General features: G+C 35.3%; 1 protein-coding gene across 5 annotated transcripts in view; it reads left to right on the forward strand.

Moving 5' to 3' along the window:
* The window catches only part of SCN1A (sodium voltage-gated channel alpha subunit 1), a 153,851-nt gene extending 130,054 nt beyond the window's left edge, over positions 1-23,797 (forward strand). For 4 of the 5 annotated variants that reach the window (XM_025275667.2, XM_006065127.3, XM_025275670.2 and 1 more), the window contains 7 exons: positions 2,798-2,920; positions 9,962-10,243; positions 12,523-12,576; positions 14,560-14,697; positions 16,543-16,647; positions 18,421-18,691; positions 20,536-23,797. In XM_025275667.2, the coding sequence (XP_025131452.1) occupies positions 2,798-2,920; positions 9,962-10,243; positions 12,523-12,576; positions 14,560-14,697; positions 16,543-16,647; positions 18,421-18,691; positions 20,536-21,713 (2,151 nt within the window). In that variant the 3' untranslated portion in view covers positions 21,714-23,797. The remainder of the gene's footprint in view (positions 1-2,797; positions 2,921-9,961; positions 10,244-12,522; positions 12,577-14,559; positions 14,698-16,542; positions 16,648-18,420; positions 18,692-20,535) is intronic. The other variant, XM_044934431.1, reaches the window with a different exon arrangement.
* Positions 23,798-25,861: the final 2,064 nt, after the last annotated feature.

Raw genomic sequence — 25,861 nt, forward strand, 5'->3', positions numbered from 1 at the left:
GAACAACTTGTACACTGTTGGTGGGAATGTAGATTGGTGCAGTCACTGTAGCAAACAGAATGGAGGTTCTGCAAAAAACTAAAAACAGAACTACCATATGACCCAGCAATTCCACTCCTGGGTATAGATCCGGAGAAAATGAAAACATTAATTTAAAAAGGTACATGCACCCCAATGTTCATAGCAGTATTATTTACAATCACCAAGATGTGGAGGCAGCTTAAGTATCCAGCAAGAGATGAATTGATAAGGAAGGTTTATAATACTGCTAAATAGAATACTGCTACTGCTAAGTCGCTTCAGTGGTGTCCGACTCTGTGCGACCCCATAGACGGCAGCCCACCAGGCTCCCCCGTCCCTGGGATTCTCCAGGCAAGAACACTGGAGTGGGTTGCCACTTCCTTCTCCAATGCATGAAAGTGAAAAGTCAAAGTGAAGTCATTCAGTCGTGTCCGACTCCTAGGGACCCCATGGACTGCAGCCCACCAGGCTCCTCCGTCCATGGGATTTTCCAGGCAAGAGTACTGGAGTGGGGTGCCATTGCCTTCTCCCAAATAGAACACTACTCAGCCACAAAAAAGAATGAGATTTTTGCTATATGTAACAACGTGAATAGACCTGGAATCTGTTATGCTTAGTGAAATAAGTTAGACAAGTGCTGTATGTTATCACTTAAATGTGAAATCTACAAAATAAAGCAAACTAGTGAATATAACAAAATAGAAACAGATGTCACAGCTGTAGAGAACAAATTAGTGGTTACCAGAGAGGAGAGAGAATGGGGGAGGGGTGAGATGGGGTAGAGGATAAAGAGGTACAAGCCACTATGTATAAAGTAAGTCACTCACAAAGATATATTGTATAGCACAGGGAATGTAGCCTATACTTATAATAACTTTAAATGGAATATAATCTATAAAGATTTTGAGCTACTATGTTGTAAACTTGAAACTAATAGAATACTGAAATCAACTATACTTCAATTAAAAAAAGAAACCTCAAATGAATAATTGCTTCAGCATTTCACAAAGAGAAAAAAGTTTCTGCTATTGATATTTCAAACACTAGAAGTTATTTCATATTTGAACTCCTCAAAAACTTTCAAATTAGGCTTTAAATCTAAATGTAATTTAAACTTTTTGAAAATTTCTAAGCTTTATTTTTCTTTATTATACTTATTAAATGTCTGAACTTTTAGTGGAAGAATAATGATTTTGTTATTGTAAGTTGGTTTTTAATAGCCATTTCCAAAATACTTTAGGAAAATAATTCTATATAGAATTTTGTAGTTTTGCAACAATAATACTTTCATTTTTCAAGGTTCTATTTTAATTATTTATTAAGGATCAGTGTATCACTCTAAAAAAAAGACAAAAGGAATTATACCACATCTCAAGTAAAGTAAAAAGCGCCAACTTAATACACTAAAATATAGATAATTTTGCAAAAATAGTGTTTAGTTTATTTGAAACGATCCAATATTCTATTCTCAAACCAAAGAAATTCTATTTGGATACAGAGTTTTGGTCTTTATTTAAAGAATTAGACACCTAAAATTTTATTTCTTAGTTATTGCATATTTCAGGCAACTGAAATTTAGTTTATTTAATAAATATTGACTAGCCATTTGGGGTCAAGTACCATGACAGGAGGCTCTAAATTAATATTAAAAATTTTAGTAAATTTCATGATGAAATTAGTTTTAAGTTACATTATTTATATAGAAATAAACTTTAGGCAAGTGAAAACACAAAGTATTAGCAAGACACCAAAAAAATCACTGTCAAAAAATCAACCTCAAAACAATGTGACTTAGTGCATTAATTTCTGAGGGTATCAATTATCATTAATTGAAAATACCAACCAAAACAGGATAGAGATTGCTTGCCTTTTCTGATACAATCTCAGTTTTTACATTTTATTACTGGGCTTCCCTGGTGGCTCAGAGGGTAAGCATCTACCTGTAATGCAGAAGACCTGGGTTCAATCCCTGGGTCAGGAAGATCCCCTGGAGAAGGAAATGGCAACCCATTCCAGTACTCTTGCCTGGAAAATCCCATGGACTGAGAAGCCTGGTAGACTACAATCCATGGGATTGTAAAGAGTCAGACACAACTGAGCGATTGCTTGCCTTTTCTGATACAATCGCAGTTTTTACATTTTATTACTAGCCATTGGCCAGTCTCTAAATTCAGCAGCAACTTAATAAAGGAAGGATGATCAATGACATTTTCTTATACCTGGCTTTCTTCCTTTTGAAAATCAGTTTTTATTTAGGTTTTCTAACTACTGGAGGGATTAATAAATCACATGACATTTATTGTTTTTTATTTAACTAGTTTTACATACCATCAGGAAAGCTACTTTCTTTGTATCAAACTAAAACTATTTCCTTAAAATTTTAAGTGGTTTTCTAAAAACATGTAAGCATTTATCTTCTGAATAATTATAAATAAAAACTGTTAATTGTTACAACATTTCCATTCAACTATGTGTGGAAGTGTTAGTCACTCACTCTTTTCTGACTCTTTGTAATCATGGACTGTAGCCTGCCAGGCTCCTCTGTCCACGGAATTCTCCAGGCAATACTGGACTGGGTAGCTATTCCAGTCTCCAGGGGATCTTCCCAACCCAGGGCTAAAACCCAGGTCTCCTTCATTACAGGTAGATTCTTTGCCATCTGAGCCACCATACTTCAATAAAATAAAATTGTAATAAATTATAATTGTGTTATAGAAGACTACATATTGAATGGCAATAATTCTATCTTTATTCATTTATTTTTGTATGCTTTCAGGTTTCATTGGTCAGTTTAACAGCAAATGCCTTGGGGTACTCAGAACTTGGTGCCATCAAATCTCTCAGGACACTAAGAGCTCTGAGACCTCTAAGAGCCTTATCACGATTTGAAGGGATGAGGGTAAGAACCATGAAAGAACATGAAGTATTGTATATAGCCAAAATTAAACTAAATTTTAAAAAAGGAAAACTCATGCATGCAAAAGGAATGGCAAATCCTTGCAAAATTGCTACTTTATCTTTTTATCTGTTGCATATTTACTTCTAGGTGATATGCAAGAGAACTTAGGCCTCCTTTGAAATGATGTAATATCATTTATCTGCTATGCTCATTTATCAAAATGACTTTATTTCTTAATCCATTTTGGGAGTTTCCTTGCAAACCTGTACACAAAAAAGCAGATGCAATATTAAAGTACTATGTGTCGTGATGATGATGATAATAATCAACTAAAATAAATCCTACATCATGTGGTTCTCATTTGTGAGGGTCTAAACTTGTTCAATGAGTTTTACTGAAAATAATATGAATCATGCCTAAATATAAAAGAAAAAAATTTAAGTTGTCAAAATTTTGTCTGTACAATGCCAAAGTTAGCCTTATTTAAATGTTCAAGGGTAGATATTAAAAGTTAACTGAATTTCAGTTTTCAAAAAGTTATATTAATATAACCTCAACCTGTAACTGTATTAATCTTAATTTATATAAACAGTAATATCAACTTTAAGATTATATATAAGTGCTAAGTTGATTTAGTCATGTCCAAATCTGTGTGACCTTATGGACTGCAGCCTGTGAGACTCCTCTGCCCATGAGATTCTTCAGGCAAGAATACAGGAGTGGGTTGCCATTCCCTTCTCCAGGGGATCTTCTGAACCCAGGGATAGAACCCAGGTCTGCATTGCAGGTAGACTCTTTGCCATCTGAGCCACCAGTCTTATGAGATCCTCACATTTTTACTAAAATGTTACTGAAATTCTCTTCAGGATATGTGAAAATAAAGTTTACTTTTCACTTAAAATAGAGAAAAATATCATTTTTATATATTCTACTTGAAAGGATTTTTTTGTTTTTTAAAAACATTTGATTGGAAGTCACATTGGAGAATCCCAGGGACAGGGGAGCCTGGTGGGCTGCTGTCTATGGGGTCACACAGAGTCAGACACGACTGAAGTGACTTAGCAGCAGCAGCAGCAGCAGCACATTTGAAAAGGGGCTTCCCAGGTGGTGCTCCTGGTAAAGAACTCAACTGCCAATGCAGGAGACTTAAGACCTGGGTTCAATCCCTGGGTTGGGAAGATCCCCTGGAGAAGGGAGTGGCAACCCATCCACTATTGTTGCCTGGAGAATCCCCATGGACAGATGAGCCTGATGGGCTACAAGTCCATAGGGTCGCAAAGATTTGAGTATGACTGAAGCCACTTAGCATGCATGCACATTTGAAAAGTTTTCTGAAATCTGGACAGTTCTAAAGATTTGAGGCTCTTATTATTATTTCAGGTTTGACCTTTTATAAGTTGATTAAATCCATGAATCCAAAGGCCAGACATTCATATTTAACACCTTCCGAAACAATACTGGCCCTGTGGACCTTTAATTTTTATAGAAAGGACCTTCTCTATAATTTTGATCAATAATGTTTTCTATGCTGTAGGGGAGGCCAGTTTTTGAAACTTGAAGTTTGAAAAACACAAACTCATTATAGATACTGATAGGAGATGAACTCATCATTTAAATTATCACATTTATGAATATATAGTTCTTGCCTCATAATGACAGCATGTATACAACCCTAAAATGGCTGATGGTTTCAACATGTATTTGGCATTGTAAAGACAAAGTAACCTGATTATTGATTCTATTTGTGTGTGTTTGTTTCTGGTGTTTGGAATTTTTGACTTTGTTAAAAATATAAACATATATGCTGGTAAGGATGGAAATAATGATGATTATAATTTAGAAGTGAGCTTTGAATATATTCAGAAACTCTCATTTTATTCTTTTCCCTAGTAGCATAAAATCACAATGGCTATGTCAAAGCGTAAATCAGACTCATTTTATTTTCGTTGTTTTCTCGCTTTTTCAAAGCATGTGCTTTAATGCAATATTACCAAGTAAAGCATGTTGTATAGTGCTTGATAAGAAGTTAGAAAGTGAGAAATAAATTATCATCACTTTGCCCTTTATGTTTTGCATGTTTTATGCACATTTCTGGCTGACAGCTTTGAAACATTTATTGTATTTCAAATTTCCAGTCCAAATTTTTCAACTTGTAAAATTGAACTGAGTGAATTGATGTCATGAATAACTTGAGTAAAATACATTTTGTATTTTCAATTTCCTTATCTAGGAAATCTTAAATATCTTCTTTTTTTTTTTCAAAAGAACTCAAGTCTTGATTGATAGGGAAACAGACAGAGAGCATCATATACAAAAAGTAACACCAATTGTTCTGTCATATCAGATTTCTAACTAATAACAAACTATATATTTCTATTTTGTATAGGATAATCTTGCTCCAACTTGGATGGGGTGGAGCGCTGGTTCCGCCCCTCAGCCCTTTATTATGGGTACTGTATTACCCCTTTTGCTTCCTTTCATCCTTTCACTGTGACTTTGTGTAGTGGGATGAGGGAGGGGTTGGGAGGGGTACCATTGTACCACAGTAAAAAAATACAATATTTACATTCTAATCCCCTATTTTCAATTGCCTTAACTTTTCTTTTGAGAAAAATACCTTTTGTGAATTTACCCTCTGTGGATTTGAAGCCCAGTTGTTGATATCCTTATTAAGTTTCACTGAATCTGATTAGATGTGTATATATCGAGTTATCCATTTATGGGGAGATTATCTATCTGATTGGTGATGGGGGGGACCCTGGTTCAGAATGGTTGAATAAAAATTTTAACTTGTCAAGTTGAATGATGCTCTTTGAGTCATTTAAAAGGACCCTTGCTATTTTCTACATTGGTCTGAGTCCTGAAAATTAATATCAAGTTACCAACCATGGCTTCTTGCCTTATTGATCTGTGTGAGCAAATGCTGGAGTGTAAAAATCCCAGGTGTCATAGACTGGAATTGATTGTGTGATCATTCTCATGTTTTATTAAGTGTAAGTTTATAGGGGTTATTTTCCAAATGCAAAAAAACAAAAACATATTAAGATAGAGTTGACTGAGCAAATGTGATTTGTGTTTTAAATAGGAAAAGTAAATTTAAAAGGATCCACTTATTTGAATTATACAGACAAGAACACCCACCTAGAAATAAAATATCATGTGTATTAAGATAGTATTTAATGCATAGACTGACTTCATAGAATACATCACTCCCAGCTAACCTCTTAGTGTCTGAGAAGACAGCGCAGTGAACGCCTAGATAAAAATGCATCTGCTAGCGCTGTGCTGTGCTCAGTGGTGTCTGGCTCTTTGCGAGCCCGTGGACTGTAGCTCACTAGTCTCCTCTGTCCATGGGATTTCCCAGGCAAGAATACTGGCGTGGGTCGTCATTTCCTCTTCCAGGGAATCTTCCCCACCCAGGGATCAAACCCACATCTCCTGTTTTTCCTGCATTAGCAGGCAGGTTCTTAACCAGTGAGCTACCTGGAAAGCCCCACATTTTGTTGATTCTTAAAGTTTGGGATAATGTGCAAGGATGATAGTTATTTCTGAGGGAGAGAAAAAGTTAGAATTTTTGTTTGGATAATTGATATATCTTATCTCTCAATAATAATTACCTTAAGTAAATACCACAACACAAATGAAGACATTAGGTTTTTAAAAGATTTTATACTTTTCTTCATACTTTAAAAGGGGTGACTTCTACTTTGCCTACTTTTGATTTTTATTCACAGTCTTTTCAGTATTTTGATTAAAGGAGCAGTAGAATCCACGAGTAGTATTGATTTGAAGTTCAAAGGCAATTTATTTAGGCAAGAGGACATTTCTGCATGTATCAAAATTCCCAACATTAATTTGCATTTTTAATTGTCAATTTCTCGCTTTGTGTTGATTTACTTAAGAAGGAGATAACGAACCAGAGACAGTTTCTATAACAGTGAGTTGTGCTAAAATACAGAAATTCTATAGGATGATGCTGTGCAAAATGGTTGTGAGAAGAAGCACTTCTAGTGTTAATTCATTAAGATAGTTCCTTTCTTCTACACCTCTTTGATGCAGCCTGAAACCTCAATCTATTCTTTCCAGTTGATTAGTCCAGTTCTGCCTAGTGCCTTCACCACCTGGAAACGAATTACTGCAGTTCCCTGGAGCCAGAAAGGAGTTAACACACCTCTCTCTCTGCTGAACCAAGAGAGGGCTTGGGGCTCTTGGGATGTGAGTCCTTTCTCACATCCTTCATTGTCTAATGTAATGAAATTTTAAGAATAGATGGATCTCTGTAGAGTAAGTCCTCTTATCTTATAAAAATAAACCTTTTCTCTGTACCAAATGTATGCAAACATTGTAGATGTATCTTGAAACATGCTACTGCAGAGCACTTGCTTGTGTCATGTATTACATAGTTAATTTGAATGCAAATCTAATCCCCAGTTTCAAAGGAAACCCCTCAGACTTATTAGCTAACCCCATATCTTTTGTGTACAGTTCTTTATTCTCATTCCTATATCTAGAAATAACATTTAAAATTTGTTTTGATCAATAAATGCTAAGCTAACCTTTACTTCATTCATTCAATCACCATTTTTATAGTCCTATATTCAAAGTACTCAAAGCCTTGGAGAATTCACAAATATATTTTTTTATCTGAAGTAAAGAAAAAGCCTACCATCTGTCAAAATTACGGGAATGCAATTAACTCTAGTGCAGAGCAGTCTAGGTAGCAGATAAGTAGGAGCAACTCTAGGGACAATCAGTGCAATGGGGTGGAAGAAGCACTAGATGCCACTCATAGTCTACATTCTGAACTGAAGCTGGCTTAGCTCATTTTTCTCATTTGCCAAATGAGAATGCAGTAGTAAAGTATCTCTATAGTCCTGTCCAGTACTAGAATTCTGATTTTTGAATTCAAAAGAGGAAACATCTCTATCTTGGAGGCTAAACTGAACAGAAGTGAGGCTGCATGCCAAAAGTACTGCTTGAAATACAGCTAGTGAGAAGATAAGTGTTTCAGAAGGGGAGGAATTGGACAAGGAATTTCAGAGGAAATGGTGTCTCAATTCTCTGGTAATGTTATTAGCATATGGTGACTGCATTAGTTGGATTGGCATGAAGGCTAGGTAGCTAGTGAAGTTAAAACTAGACATGTAGATTGAGGAGTAATTTGAACATCAAGGTAAGGCAAATATTTGATAATCAGTGCAAAGTCATTAAATAACTTTAAATGAGAGTTGAAGAAAATTCATCTTACATGAATTAAAAGAAAGAGACAATTGGAAGACAGTAGTACAAGTTGGTAATAACAGATGTCAGAATTAGATGGCGATCGTGAAGATGGAGAAGTGAGAAAGGTGAGAAAGGTTTTGAAGAAAAATGTGAGACCTGCAGATGGATATGAAAACAATTCAAGAAATAGGTATAGGTAATCAGTGTTCTGCTCATGACCTAAGCTGGCTGGTGTAGGTTTTAAAATAAAAGCTTATTTTAAGGTGTGCTTTGTGTATACAAAGTAGAAGCAGCTTTTTAATCTGGATGGTAGGCAAAATATTTGAAAAAGGAGAGGAATAAAAACTTGATTTTAGCTTTCAAATCTTGAATCCAAAGAAATCTAAGTGTATCCACACATTTAAAGTGAAGTATAAAATAAAGACTTATTCATTCAATTGTATTAATACAGATGGCCACATGAGATAAGGTGAGGGGCCATGTGTCAGCTTGGTAGGCTTTCATAGCTCACATCATCTGGATCTGCCTAGATAACTCAGCTGACTTCATTGTTTCATTCTCATTCCCCTCTTTGTCATTAATGGTTTTTACTTCCTTTGGCCCACTTATCACACTGTATTATAATTCCAGAAGGCCTAGAGTTCTTGATAGACTTTAAACACACCTCAGAAGCATAAGGAATTGCCTCATCTATTCTTGTTTTCAGACAATTAAAAATTTTGTTCTAAAAACACATTGGTATCAAATGGCAGGTAGAAGATATTTTGATGCCTGTTGTTTCTTTTAGATCAAGAATGATCGAAGTACACAGGTAGAATTCAATTTAGCTATGAATGTTCAAGTCTGAGGCATCATCTGCCACTTAGGAGCATATTAGGGCCTGTCTTTCTCTCTTAGCTATTCATGTATATCTCCAAAGGGAACTATAGAGAAGGAAGCAAAGACAGTCATCCCTACAGTGTTGCTAAATAAAACACAGATTTTTAACTTATGGTCCAGGAATAAAGATAAAAAGGGCAAAAATGCTTCCATTAAAAAAAAAAAAGGTAGATAATTATTTAGCACAGAACTTTGATGTAACCACATCAGATTTGGGCACTATCACCCCAAATATGGCATCTCTCCTTTTCTTATTTTCCTAAGAAACTGATTTCTACTATGTTTCATTTAAAATAAGTTTATCAAATTAAACTCAGTAAATGAAACAACTGATATGACTGGAGCTTGAAATAAGCTATGTGATGATCTAATGAAATACATGATGCTAAATTGTCTTGCTTCTTATGCAAAAATTATTATTAGTCATAGTGATGCATGAATAATTAAGGACAAAATTATTTAGGTATTTAATAATATTTTTATATTTATACACCTGAATTTTTTTAGTTTATTAAAATATATCAGTCAATCAAATCAACTCTTGCCCCAATATTTTAGTTTCATTCTTTAATATATTGCTTTGTTTAATGAGTTAATCTTCTCTGGTAGGATTTCTCACTTCTCTTTTTCTAATAAACAAATTTTATGGCTTCATCTGGCAGCAAATTCCTCTGCTTTTGTTTTCCCTTTAACCTTTTAGTACTTTCTCCTCTCTTTTAAAAAACTTTTTATCTTTGTTATATTATCTATATTCATTTCTCTAAATGTATGCTTATGAAAGAATATATTTCATTTTAAGACTTTATTTTGCTTTTAAATATCTTAGAATAGTCTTGATATTTTAAAAAAATAGAATCACTAAAGATTACTAGGGGGATAATGTTTTTTCTTTTAACCAACAAGAATTCTGACTTTTCTTTTTTTCCATTTGTGTATTAGGTGGTTGTGAATGCCCTTTTAGGAGCAATTCCATCCATCATGAATGTACTTCTGGTTTGTCTTATATTCTGGCTAATTTTCAGCATCATGGGCGTAAATTTGTTTGCTGGCAAATTCTACCACTGTGTTAACACCACAACTGGTGACATGTTTGACATCAGCGAAGTGAATAATCATTCTGATTGCCTAATACTAATAGAAAGAAATGAGACTGCCCGATGGAAAAATGTGAAAGTAAACTTTGATAATGTAGGATTTGGGTATCTCTCTTTGCTTCAAGTTGTAAGTGAACACTCTTTTCTCTGAAATGTGTTTATTGTCTGGAATAATAACAAAGTGATGACATACAGCTGTTGTGTAGTACTAAGAAGAAAATTTATATATCCTTTTTTCTAATTTTGATTTATTAGTACAAGTTTATGAGCCCAGATGGGTGGAAATGTCAGTATATTTAAACAGTGCAGACACAGTTTCTCATATGAACAAGTTGATGACTAAATCAACAAATTTGCTAATATTTTTCCTATTGCAATTGGAAAGCTTGGTTCACTGATGGATCACCCCCTCCCCTCAAACACACGCCCTAAACACACCTGATTGGATTGTAACAAATTGGTGAGAATTAATTGCTACTGAGTTATATCATTTGGATTGAAGATTGGGGAATGATATTTAGGCTTTAGGATTAGCTCCTCATAGTGAAATGGAATAATACCAGGTAGAACTCAGAAACAGAAATGAAACACAAGCAGCTGTTATCCCATCGCAAATGGCCTTTAGTACAATTATGGAAGTCTTTTTTTCCTCTAAATATTGATGTTTTCACTACTGGGTCTCTAAGACTGAAAAAACATTCACAATGGATAAAAATATAAAAGATGGTGGCCTCTTGAACATTTTCATTTGATGCAGCTTCTGACTGCAGCTGCATTACAAAGCAGTGGATAAAAAGAGTCCAGAGTATTTGAAAAACATTGTAAAAATACTGTTCTATTTTGGCCACTGAAAACTCATATTTAAAATAAAAAACCTGCATAAATTTTTTCCTGTGGTTCTATAGTCCTTAGGGCAGAAATCTATTTTATTTTACCAGGGTTGTGTTTCCAACTGTTCAACCAGGAGATTAAGCAAGCAAACAAGCTTGCACTGATCAAAATCCTCCTGCATCTCTTTCAGAGTACTATGGCTCTTTTGCAAGTTCTCTCTACCTTCTTGTTAGAAATTCTTACTTCTCTTGTAGATGTTTCTGACTTATTCTAAACGTTCATGGAATTAAAATAGAGATTTTTAATATTTGGACAAGTATGATTTCTTTGAATATTATAGTAGACACATGATGGTATTTCCTTGGGCACTTACCCTAACCCTTAACTGATAACCACACTTGTAAATATCACTAATATATATCACTTCCTCCATAAAATTGAGAAAGAAAAATTGAAAATTTCAAGCAATCCCTTAAAATGCTAGGGTAAAGATGCTGCACAAAGCCAGTAAATAAATTCTGCTACCAGAGTACTGATTTACACTTGGCTATATATACAGAATCATCTCTCTGTTGGTTAGCAATTCATTGAAATGGTTCCTTGAATCACCTTTTACTGCTTTTGTACTTAGTATATAATGAACTTGTTCTGTCATTGACCTCAGCCATTGACACATTCAAAATTTCCCTCTTTGATAGACAAATAAGTTCTATTTTCTAGCTAAGAGTCTTTACTTTTTCTTCATTGCCATCGCAAGCACCCATACTTGACTTTCTTCCCATGACATCTACCACTTCATAAGTGTTAGTGTTACAAAAACAAAGATGTGTTAAGATACAGATGCTAAAAGCTTTTTGATAGACTGTCTGACTAAGGAATAATCCTCTCAGGTCCATAGTGTTCAAAACTCATATTCTAGAACAAGTATCAAGTTACTATAAATGATTACACTTGGAATACCAAGTGTCTACTGTACTATTTTCACTTTTCTTACCCAAATTAACTCACTCTCTTCAAAAATTGCAGAAAAGAAAGTGGAAGATAGGACTATTTCTGATGTTACGCTTCAAAATTCTTAAAATGTTAGCTGCAACTGACTTTTTGGATACCTGTATGATCTTTAGAGTGTTACAATCAAGAGAAATTGTAAGCTTTCAGTCACTTTGATCACCCTGTAGATAGGTTTTAGTGGATGATCATCAGGTCTAAGATGTAGTTGTTTTGCTGCTATGAACATTGCTAAATGTGTTGGCATTTGTAAGACTTTCTAAAAGTATTCCACCAAATCTTGACAGCACTTTAAACTGCATGATTCCATTAACTAAAGAACTGAAAAGTATCTGTCAGTTGGTTGTCAAGCAGGAGGATATGTCAAAGGACCATTCTATTCATTATATGGTCTAGAAATGAAGAGACTTACTGAGATATTGTTGGTCCAAAATCCATGTAAAATTTGTTTTGAGATGTCTTTTTAAAATGTTCCTTTTAAAGAAATGTATCAGTAAGGATATTTATTAAATATCGGGTCTGAATTACTTTTACCCCAAAATAAAACATGCATGTCTTTTTTAATAGGCCACATTTAAGGGATGGATGGATATAATGTATGCAGCAGTTGATTCCAGAAATGTAAGTATTCTTTACATTTTAAGTCTTTTCACAATATTGATTAGACATTAAAAATAATTTAACAGAGCATAGCAGCTACATGGAATGATTTTACAATTTTTTAAAAAGAAAAAGTATGATTCAGTACTCAAATATAGCAGTAGTATGCACACATATAGCAGTATTTATCAGAAATCTTACTAAGATATATCAAAACTGAAGTGCAACTAAAGTAACACAGTCATATATTTAACAACTAACAAATATCCTTCTATTGACTATTTTTCTATTTTGTTTCCTTTCAATCTATCAATTACATATTCATTAATAATTTTGGTGTGATAAAACAAATGTGAAGAAATATATTATTGCCATCCATAGTTTACCCTCCATATTGGACAAGTTAAGGATGTTGTCTAGGCAGTGTAAGATTTCTGTAACAGTCACTTTAAAATTCTTTCCTTTATGTGATGATACACTGTGCTCAGTCACTTCAGTCATGTCTGACTCTTTGTGACCCTATGGATTGTAGCCCACCAGGCTCCTCTGTCCATGGGATTCTCCAGGCAAGAATATTGGAGTGGTTGCCCTTCTCTTCTCCAGGGGATCTTCCTGACCCAGGAAATGAACCTGTGTCTCCTGTGTTGTAGGCGGATTCTTTACCACTGAGCCACCTGGGAAGCGCCCTTTATATGATCCATAAATTTACTGGAGCCTTTACAGACTGTTATCATTTCTATGATCAACAGTTTCCTTTAAGTTTCTATCATCTAAGACCTACTTTTTTTGATTTTTCCTACTACACCCTTTTTTAGACTTCAAGAAGAATTAAAATCCATGCTCATTCCAAATCTGCTCTTCAAATTTTGTACAGTTTAGTATTTTCTCTCTATCTTTCCATTCTTAGGTCCCATCTGTTTAGCCTATAAACATGATGGATGACCTTTGCCCCCATAATCTTTAAACTGACCTAAGAAGCTCCCTTTTATCTTTCCTGATATACATTTTCCATAAATGATTCTAGTTTTGTGTTGAGTACCTTCCTGATATCCTCCGGAGTTATTTTACTTTGTTATTTTGTTTTGTGTGTTTGGTTGGTTTTTAACTCTAATATCTTTAGGAGGACATGAATATATTAGGGCATTGTCTTATAGTGACTCCTTTATGTGTCTGTTACATGCTAAGTAAAAGCTCAAATGCTTATTTCTCATGAGTACACTCTAGAGATTAAATTACTGGTTGAGGATTTAGCAGATGGCATGTCCAGTTGGATGCTAAGTCCCCGTCAGTTGGATCTAACTCTTCGAAATCCTATGGACTGTAGCCCACCAGTCTCCTCTGTCCATGGGATTTTCCAGGCAAGAATACTGGAGTGGGTTGCCATGCCCTCCTCCAGGGGATCTTCCCAACCCAGGGATAGAACCCAAGTCTTTAATGTCTCCTGCATTGGCAGGCAGGTTCCTTACCACTAGAGCCAGTTAATGTCTACTTAATCTGAAAAATTCAGTGACTGTTACACTGTTATAGGCAGTGTCAAACTGCCTATTTATTTAGATGTAACATCTAAATAAATAAATAACTAAATTGTTTGCTAAATAAATTCACACATCAGGAATGATTATTTCTAAACATAATCTATACATATTTACTGATGTAAAATGTTTTCACTAGTAATTTTTAAATTATAAAAATGCAGTATGTTAAAAATTGCCAAATTTAGTATACTACTATCCAAATGGCAACATATTGGTTGTATTTGTAGTTATAAAAAAAATAATTTCTAAATCATTTTATGGTATTTTTTACATAACACCTCATTTTTCACTTAAAAGATTATCCTAAAGGCTAATTTCAGAGATTATTTTTAGAAGTAGCTGATTTATAAGAAATAAAAGTACTGCTTAAGTATTACTAAAAATTTTCTTATCTATTCTCATGAAAAAGCAACAATTACTTCTAGCATCAAATGTATTATAATGTCTAAAAAATATTCTCCTTTGGTAGGTGGAACTCCAGCCTAAGTATGAGGAAAGTCTATACATGTATCTTTACTTTGTTATTTTCATCATCTTTGGGTCCTTCTTCACCTTGAACCTGTTTATTGGTGTCATCATAGATAATTTCAACCAGCAAAAAAAGAAGATAAGTATTTCTAATATTTTCTCTCCCACCAAGATAATAAATCATTTGGAGGGCTTTCAATACCAAATGAGTACTTTAACTCAGAAACCAAATGGGATTATATATTACAATCTATTTTTTTGCATGCTTCCTCTCTGCCATTCACTGCCCATGTCTTTGCCAAGAATGACTGTGTTCCATATTTGTGTTCATAGGCTCACAAAATCTCCTCTTTAAATACAAACGAACTTCAGGGACCACATTTTCTCTTTTGAAAAAAAAAAAATTAAAAAAGAACTGGAAGAGAACCCAGACATATACCTCTTTCCCAGGCTCAGCTTATTGTTTATCCCTATGACATCTCCCCTTAAAATATACGGTCCAACAAAAACCTTTAGAATGCAACAAATTATACATGAAATGTAAGCTTCTTCTGGTGCTTCTTTTCACACTTTAAAATTCTTTATTGGCTCTGTTTATATATTCCCACTTCATTCTCCCTGATATTAATTATAAGCTGTAAGTTCTAGCTTTGAATTGAAAGTTCTTTATTAATTAGTATCATTTATAAAGCCCACTTATTATCTAATTATATATGTACATTATCATAAAATAGAAAGTAAAGAAATATCTTTACTCAGGAATAACCATTATTCACATTTTATGTTTTGCTGTATAAACTTTTTCTACACACATTCTTATTACTGAAATTATTTTATCTATAATTATAAATTATTTTTGACTTAACATATATATTTCCCTTCTTTATTATCATAATTTACTTAACCATTTCCAAGTAGACTGATGATATAGGTTATTTTTAACCTTTAAGAATTAAATAGTACCTGGGCAAAACTCTTTGTGCCAAAAAAACTGGAGCCTTTAACGATTTCTTCAAGATAAATTCCCAGAGTAAAGGGTTCTGCTTTCCTACTCATAGTACCAATAACAGCATGTGGCCGTGCTCAGCTTACCACTGATACACTAGCATCAAAAATTCTCTCTGTTTTTTGATAGTTGGTATTTGATATATGAAAATTGTATTTAATTTTCATTTTCATGTCTTTTATTAGTAGGTTTGAATATGTTTTCAAGGGCTTTTTTTTTTGCCATTTATATTTCTTCCTTCATGTACTGATCCTTCACCTCATTTGTTCAGTCTGTTTTCGTATTATATAATTGCTTTCATTGTATGAGGCTCTTTCACTATAGAACATGCCCTCCTTTGTTATTACTAATATTACTCTGTCATCATTATCAAGCTATTTCATTTCACTAATACGTGAAATGTCCAATTGTCTGTAACTACTGGCCTGTCACATACCTGCCATACTTATGACTTTGACTTTTCCCCTAACTCTTCTACCAACTTCCCCAGTTTCCTTTCTAGCCTTTTGTTCCAGTTCTTGGCAGAGTGACAGTGGCTTTTTATGAGTAACTCTAAACCATCACGCAATATACCTGCTTTAACTCTTTGCTACATATGAATAAGAAAATCATTGTCTGAAAATTCTGAAAGACAGTGTGTCTAGTGTAAGGAACCATGTATTTAGTGACTCAGTGAACCAAATAGTACTACTTCCTGAGTTTACAGTCTTGGGTAAAATATTTAACCTCTCAGTTTGTGGGATTGTTTTCCTCCATAAAGTAATAATAAAAATCATAAAGTCAATTTTGGATGATTGAAATAAATAAGATTATAGTGTCTAAAACTAGTTTTAATTTTTCAATTTAAAATCCTAGGCAAATAATGCTAATTGGTTGAATTTTGTGTTTCCATTTTTAATGGTCCCTTTTCTAAGTCTAATATTGAAGGAAGGAAGGTACACAGTTTTAACCAGTTTTTTTTTTTTTTCTTTTCTATACTTTGGAGGTCAAGACATCTTTATGACAGAAGAACAGAAGAAATACTATAATGCAATGAAAAAATTAGGATCAAAAAAGCCACAAAAGCCTATACCTCGTCCAGGAGTAAGAAATACCAAATGATATGGGGGGAAATGTACAAAAACAAAAATTTGCCTGGTTTTTCTCACAGAAGAGATAGCAGCTAACATTTCTAGCAGCAAAGATTTCTCCCACTTTTAGAGCATCATTAATTCATACATTTTATGGTAATGGTAAAATAGTTTTTTACAGGAAGAGGCCAAAAGGAAAAAGAGGAAACAGAAAATGTACCTTTATGGTCAAGTCAATTAGACTTATACACCTAGAATCAAAATGAAAAGGCAAAATTCACATAGGCAGTATTATGTGCACAAGAAATTTGATCATGTAACTCAAGAGTAGTTGCTGAGTAATGTACATAGAGGAGTAAATCTTTGACAGGGTTTAGAAACAGTTTCCTGATAGATAAACAAGTTGATGAACTGTTAAGTGAAATAATACCTTACTTCCATTTTATTTTTCATTAGAGGTACCAAGTATTTTGGAGATGAAAATATTTCTAGTATCTAATATTCATATATATGGCTATAAAGTTAGAAATTACTAATGTCTACAGAAGTCAGAGCCAATAAGTACAATTCATGATGATAAGAAACAGGTGTCATGTTTACATGACAACCAATGAAACAACTGCTATGAAATAGAGAGCCTTATAATCCCACATTGTGTTGATTTTTATGATGATGACATGTGAGGTTAAAGCAACTCCTGGGGTGTACTGGGGAATAAAATGTTAATGAACATTCATATTCATATTGTGCTAGCCCACACTTGCTTTCTTGAGAATGATGAAAAACATACACTGTCCTCTGTGAAGGCTTAACACTGAAAGTAGAAATGAGTCAATTATATGCAGGAAAAATGTAAGACAGAAGATATCCTCAAAGTTCCTCAGTGGCCTAGGGAAGTGGGTCAGACACTGAGAATGAAGTGAAAGTGAAAGTCCCTCCATCATGTCTGATTCTTTGCAACCCCGTGGACTATACAGTCCATGGAATTCTCTGAGCAAGAATACTGGAGTGGGTAGCCTTTCCCTTCTTCAGGGGATCTTCCCACCCAGGGATCGAACCCAGGTATCCCACATTGCAGGTGGATTCTTTACCAGCTGAGCCACAAGGGAAGCCCAAGTGGGTCAGACAATGGCCTGCAGTGAATGACAGTGGCAAAATCACAGATCAGTGAAAAGCGCCATGGATTTTTGACATCAAAGCATAAGGAACGTCTTCCGGTTTGATTATCCCTGTGTAGACTCAGCATTCTGTGTGTGACAATATCAGCAAAGACTGTTTGGTAGAAGAACATCAATATTGCCACACAGGGACTTTAAACGCATAATGTTATAGCTGTGTCACGGGAATCCCAAGTTCCTGATAACAATTTTTTGAGAACAAGTCTAGTGGATTGTTAGTAGATATTATATTTTGAAACTGCTGTATGGGTCCAACTAATTTCATGGGAAATTCTAGTAAAACAAAATGAAGCAGATTTCTTAACCTCTCATAATCTTAATACAGTCTCATGCATTTTGGGCCTCTCAGAGTAGTGTATAATAGTATGCAGTGTTTCTTATCAGAAGTCCCTTTTTGACAAGGGATTGTTATTCTGTGGAATATATTTTGGTAAATAGTAATTTGGATAACTAAAAACTTAAATGTGATACACACCATCTTTCACGAAATTCAGAGCCAGTGGTTCTTAGGTACAATCCTAGACAGTCAGTACAGAAACTACTTATATAGAAGTTCATGTGTAGAGGGAAACTCCTCTGTCCCTAACAGCTTTTCTGTTTCTCTACAGAACAAATTCCAAGGAATGGTCTTTGACTTCGTCACCAGACAAGTTTTTGACATTAGCATCATGATTCTTATCTGTCTCAACATGGTCACCATGATGGTGGAAACCGACGACCAGAGTGACTATGTGACTAGCATTTTGTCACGCATCAACTTGGTGTTCATTGTGCTTTTCACTGGAGAGTGTGTGCTGAAGCTCATCTCCCTCCGCCATTACTATTTTACTATAGGCTGGAATATCTTTGATTTTGTGGTGGTCATTCTCTCCATAGTAGGTAAGAAGTATTTTAAGCCTTTTAGCTCAATAAAAGAGCAATCACATTTAATTTAGAAGTCATCTGATCACTCAGAGAAAACCACTGTGAAAATTCTGATGTTTTTCATTCAGATGTGTTTGTCTTTATTACAAAATTAAGCTCCTGCTATACATTGAGTATTGTATCCTGTTCTATCCATTTTAGACTAGGTGTATTATTTGTCAATATAGTAAGGTCTCAGTCATTTGAACTAGAAATGTTCTATTAACTAAATGTGCTATTAAGATTGAAATGTCTTTGACATGTTGAAGTTAAATAGTCTATACAATATGTAAATGACTCTGTTGAAAAAAGGGCTAGAAATTTAGTCTGATACTCAGGAGAGACAGTACATCAGAGACATAGAGTCATTGGCATATAGATAAGAGTGGAAGCTGGTACTAATAAGAAAGAATACAGAGTGAAAGAGAGTAAAGCTAAGAACAAATGTCAGTGAAAATGGTAGGTTCTTTAATGCAGAGTATCAGAGATTTTCTAGATTACCTTGAAATGTATAATAAAGATGCACAAAAGAAGTGTTTTGGCATGGAACATCATTTCATCAGTCATACACTTCAAAGCCTGGAATGTCAACAGGTCACATGAGCAATAACTCATCTAATTGAAGATACAACTCCAGCCCCAGTGAAGTGAAGAGGTCTGTCTGTGGGCCTAAAGTATCCATTTTTTCCCTAAAACAGATGATATGATTGAATAAATATTTTACCATTCAATATGGGGCACCTCTGTTGGGCAGATTTTTATGCCATTCCCCCTCTGAAGAAGTTGATCTTTTATCCAACTTATATGTTGTATGTACCCTTTGATTCCCATAGTATTCTGTGGTGTTAACTAGTTGTGGATAGGGTACTTAGTTGTAGTCACCTCTCTTTCTTTCTCTCTCTCTTTCCCTCTCTCATACACACAAACATGCTTATTTACTCTTTACAAAATGAGATAGTGTAATTCAAAGATACTTGGTTTCTTGAGCTCCTCTTCAGCTCATTCTTTTCACTATTTCACTATTTCGAAGGTAAATGGATAAAGAAGCTCTAAGTAGGAGGGCTAAGACACAGATGTAGGAAACCAGAAAAAGCATCAGCTTAAATCCTTTTAGAAATGCACCAGAGCATATATAAATATATACATCTATATATGAATATTATAGTGGAAGCTTAGGAAAGCATCATGTTCATGGAGAGATGAATGCATTCAAAACTACAGATAGGTTTATATGGGGAAGGACTGAATACAGGTTATATGATTTAGTGTTTCAGAAAAAAATCATTGTGTTCACTGTATTTTTATAATCGTTTACATATACTGTCAGCTACTGCTCTTCAGACAAACTTGAATTTTTAACTTGTTTTTTTAGATTCAGTCTTTGGATTTTCTGTAAGCTAAAACTAGTCTATCAATACCCCTCAAAGATAAAACGTACTATAAAATCCTTATTGAACTGAATACTATCTTGGTCACCTTGGAGTTTCCCAGGTAGTGCAGTGGTAAAGAATCCTCCTGCCAATACAGCAGATGCAAGAAATGTGGGTTTGATCCCTGGGTTGGGAAGACCCTGTGGAGGAGGAAATGGCAACCCACTCCAGTATTCTTGCCTGGAGAATCCCATAGACAGAGAAGCCTGGCATGTTACAGTCCATGGGGTCGCAAAGAGCCAGACATGACTGAGTGACTAACATTTTCACTACACTTTTCAACTGAATTTTAGTACTCTGAAATTTACCTGTGAGCCTTAACAAAATTTGAGTATTAATTTAATGGATAACTTCTTCACTAGTCAGTACCCTCATCTTTTTTGTCCATAGGTATGTTTCTGGCTGAGCTGATAGAGAAATATTTTGTGTCCCCTACCTTGTTCCGAGTGATCCGTCTTGCCAGGATTGGCCGAATCCTGCGTCTGATCAAAGGGGCTAAGGGGATCCGCACGCTGCTCTTTGCTTTGATGATGTCTCTTCCTGCGTTGTTTAACATCGGCCTCCTGCTCTTCCTGGTCATGTTCATCTATGCCATCTTTGGAATGTCCAACTTTGCCTATGTTAAGAGGGAGGTTGGAATTGATGACATGTTTAATTTTGAGACCTTTGGCAACAGCATGATCTGCCTGTTCCAGATTACCACCTCTGCTGGCTGGGATGGATTGCTAGCACCTATTCTCAACAGTAAACCACCCGATTGTGACCCTAATAAAGTTAACCCTGGCAGCTCAGTTAAAGGAGACTGTGGGAACCCATCTGTTGGGATTTTCTTCTTTGTCAGTTACATCATCATATCATTTCTGGTCGTGGTGAACATGTACATTGCTGTCATCCTGGAGAACTTCAGTGTTGCTACTGAAGAAAGCGCAGAGCCCCTAAGTGAGGATGACTTTGAGATGTTCTACGAGGTTTGGGAGAAGTTTGATCCCGACGCCACCCAGTTCATGGAATTTGAAAAGCTATCTCAGTTTGCAGCTGCTCTTGAACCACCGCTCAATTTGCCACAACCGAACAAACTCCAGCTCATTGCCATGGATTTGCCCATGGTAAGTGGTGATCGAATCCACTGTCTTGACATCTTATTTGCTTTTACGAAGCGGGTTCTGGGGGAGAGTGGAGAGATGGATGCCCTTCGAATACAGATGGAAGAGAGATTCATGGCCTCCAACCCATCGAAGGTCTCCTATCAGCCAATAACTACGACTTTAAAGAGAAAACAAGAGGAAGTGTCTGCTGTTATTATTCAGCGTGCGTACAGGCGCCACCTTTTAAAGCGAACTGTAAAACAGGCATCATTTACGTACAACAAAAATAAAATCAAAGGTGGGGCTAATCTTCTTGTAAAAGAAGACATGATAATTGACAGAATAAATGAAAACTCAATTACAGAAAAAACTGATCTGACCATGTCCACAGCAGCTTGTCCACCCTCCTATGATCGGGTAACAAAACCAATTGTGGAAAAGCACGAGCAAGAAGGCAAAGATGAAAAAGCCAAAGGGAAATAAACACAAATAAATAAAAATCACTGGGTGATTGTTTACAGCCTGTGAAGGTGATGTATTTTTGTCAACAGGACTCCTTTAGGAGGTCAATGCCAAACTGACTGTTTTTACACAAATTTACTTAAGGTCAGTGCCTACAATCAGACAGTGACCCCTTGTTGGAAAACTGTGACTGTGTAAAAGGGAGATGACCTTGACAGGAGGTTACTGTTCTCACTACCAGCTGACACTGCTGAAGACAAGAGACAAAATGGCTACGTAGACTGTAGGGACCAGTTCAAAGGGGTGCAAACCTATAATTCGGGGGTTGTTTAACACGAAAACACTGTAGTGTAGTAATTGTATCCACTCTTTGCATTTCGACTGCCACATTTGTCACGTTTTTACAAAATCTGTTAGTGGATTCATCTTTTTTTTAGTCCATATGTTGTTTATTATATGTGACTATTTTTGTAAATGGGGTTTCTGTTGGGAAATAGATTAAAGGACCTCTTTAACAGGTATGCCACTGGGGGTTATGGCAATCACATGGCCCTCCCATCTGCACAAAGACATGGTTTGCATGAGGGCATGCTACACTTAGAGATCATGCATGAAAAAAGTCACAAGGAACACAATGAGCTCTTAAATTCCATCTATGTTTCTGGGAGGGGTAATTAGGTGATAATTGGAGGTGCTTTGCTGATCTTGTTTTGTCAAATCCAACCCCTAGACCAAGTATGTCATTTTAGGGGGATAGCCCATTAAATCTTAGCAGGTGCAAACTTCACTCAAATGTCAGGAATCTTAAGTGTTACATTTCTGTTTATTGTATTTAAAAAATACTGAATAATGAGTATCACTTCTCCCTTAAAGACGGAATTGACCAAAAGAACCCTTTATAAATTTCTGCTTAATCCTGCACTTTGTTTAGCCATCTTCAGCTCACTAAGGTTGACAATGTATATGTTAATGAAATGCTATTTATTATGTAAATAGTCATTTTACCCTGTGGTGCACGTTTGAGCAAATAATGACCTAAGCACAGTATTTATTGCATCAAATATGTACCACAAGAAACGTAGAGTGCAAGCTTTACACAGGTAATATAATGTATTCTGTACCATTATAAATAGTTTGGATGCTATGAATGCATGTTTCTATTACCATGCTGCTGTATCTGGTTTCTCCCACAGCTCAGAATCTCATTTATGAGAAACCATATGTCACTGGTAAAGTCAAAGAAATTGTTCAACAGATCTCATTTATTTAAGTCATTAAGCAATAGTTTGCAGCACTTTAACAGCTTTTTGGTTATTTTTAAATTCTAAGTGGATAACATATGGTGTATAGCCCGACTGTACAGACATGTTTAAAAAAAAACAAACACTGCTTAACCTGTTAAAATGTGTTTAGAATTTTATAAGCAAATATAAATACTGTAAAAAGTCATTTTATTTTATTTTTCAGCATTATGTACATAAATATGAAGAGGAAATTATCTTAAAGATTGATATCACAATCACTTTCTTACTTTCTGTCCATAGTACTTTTTCATGGAAGAAATTTGCTAAATAAGAAATGAACACAAGATTGGGTAGTTGTAGATTTCTGCTTTTTTATTACATTTGCTACTTTTAGATTATTTCATAATTTTGAGGGGCAAACATAGATTCACAACTGACATCCAAATTATGCTTTGCAATTGGAAAAAAAGGTATAAATTTTTATTTACGTTTTTGGTAGTGCCTATACTAACTGATTGAAGGTAGTGTTTATTTTTCATTTGTGTCTTTTTTTTCTAACTTCTGTTTATGTTTCCATTTATTTGAAGTCATGCTGCTCTAGATTGCTCTAAATATAATGTGGGTTTCACAATTTTTTTTTCCCCACAAGAACAGAGAGTAGTGAACTTATGTAGTCAATTACATCAGGATATTTTATGTTTCTTACAGAAGCAAACTATAGGCACCTCTTTTTCTTAAAACTACTTAGAATACTTAAACTGTATTCGTGAACTGCATGCTGGAAAATGCTACTATTACCCTAAATGATGCTAACCAACATTAAAAATGTGCAAACTAATAAAGATTACATTTTTTATTTTATTGTTTGCCCGGTTACTTTTGGTTAACCATGTTGTGTAACAAGATAAGTTTTATTCTACAGATTGAGGGAGAAGGGGAGCTACACACACACACATACACACACCTAGGCTGAAAGCAAGAAAACTTGGGGTAAGAATGAGACTGGAGGGAGTGGCCTACCAGGGACTACAAGCAGCAGATTATAAACTGGAGGCTCCAGCAGAACAAGAAGTAAGGTTGGGTGGCCACTTAAGGTACAAAAAGAATCCCTCAAAACCTATTAAAATATTAGAAGTTGCTATGTGTGAATGGGGTCTTTTGTTTGCTCCTCCAGAACCACTCTTCCTGCTCCTCCGTCATGCTCTGTGTTAGGGTGAATTTGTAAATTGAATCAACAGGCTCCCTTACCCTCCAGATGGCAGTCGGTTTGGCCAATGGGAAACCCCAGCAGGAAAACACCATCAGGAAAGCAGAACAGTGAAGCTGCGTGTTTATACCTAGTGTCATCTTTGCCAGGTTGCTCTGGGCTGGCAGTGCTGCCTTCATCAACAAGGTCATACTTCCAGTCAGACAGCCCCTCCTACAATGAGAGCTACTTTGTTGGGGGGCTGGTCATCACTCTCTGCCTTGCTCCCTTAGACCTGTGGCCCCTTTATCTTGCTGACATCTTTGTAAATGGCCCTTCATGAAATACGTCTCTCTTGCCTTATTTCAGTGTGCCATCTGTCTCTCATCTGGATGAAACAGTGATTAAAATAGCCTGTGAAAGTGGGCGACAGGCAAAGATTTGCCCTGGGTCAGCTTGGAGGCTTAATCTAACCATCATTAGTAGATGGAGAAAGAGGAACTGGGGAAACTACACTCAAGTCAAGCACAGATTTCACAGAGATCATGGAGCAGTTACTGGAGTGGTCCAAACAATAACAGTGACAGCTGAAGGAACATCTAAATGTATGGGAAAAGAGAAGCCTCATTTGTTTCAGATGTGCACAGTCAGTTATGAAGTCTGAAAGAGGAACATGACCTTGATGGGAAGAGGAGCAATCACAGACAGTGCTTCTCCCTATCCTTCAGCTTCCTGACCTTGTCTCTTCATGACATCATTGCTCTGAAACACCAGGACAACTAATTCTGAAAAGAATTTCCCCTTTCTAACCAACAAAAATAAGGAGTATAGGATAATCCCTACAGACTTTTTTAATATTCCACATTCATACCAGAACTCACTGGTACCTTTTCAAATACAAAGTGAATTGGTGAAACATAATCACACAAATCGCCATAGTCATTTTGGTATTATTTTTACATAGTGAAAGGTAGTAACAGATTATAATCCATTGAATAAAATAAGAATTCACAAGTATGTACTAACATAAACAAATGGAAAAAGTGAAAAGCTCTTCCTCACAGTTGAATATTAACTAACAAATGTAGAAGAAATATTGAAGCTAGAAAATTACCACTTGGCAACCATCATAAAGACATTCATGCAAGAAGAATCAATGAATACTAAAACTCATGGGTGAAAGTTTGACAAGGAATAGGACATTTACCTAGTCTCAAAGTATTTCTTCTGCATTAAAATTTTTTTAAATGAAGCTTACAGTGGAGACACCTAGCAGACACTATCTTCATCAATTATGGGACAGTTCTGAAGAAGACATCACTTCTTGGTATCCAGTCAAAATGGCATAACCAGAATTTAATCATAAGGAAAATCAAATTGAGGACATTCTATGAAATGACTGAACTCTTCAGAAATGTCATGAAAAGCAAAGACAGGGTAAGGAATAAGTTGAGGTTGAAGAGTTATGAAAACTAAATACAACATGTGATTCTGGATTAAATACTGGACTGGAAAAATAGTAATAATTATGGATGTTACTGGGAATACTGACTAAATTTGAATATGGACTCTTGATTAAGTACTAGTATTATAAAAGTATTTTAATTTCCTTAATTTTATAAAGTGTAAATGAGGCTATTACATAATTATGGGTAATATCCTTACTCTCAGAAAATGCACATTAAAGTATTTAGGGATGAGTGGGATGTGTTCTTGCCTGGAGAATCCCAGGGATGGGG

The sequence above is a fragment of the Bubalus bubalis genome, chromosome 2 (genome assembly GCF_019923935.1).
Source record: "Bubalus bubalis isolate 160015118507 breed Murrah chromosome 2, NDDB_SH_1, whole genome shotgun sequence".
NCBI lineage: Eukaryota > Metazoa > Chordata > Mammalia > Artiodactyla > Bovidae > Bubalus > Bubalus bubalis.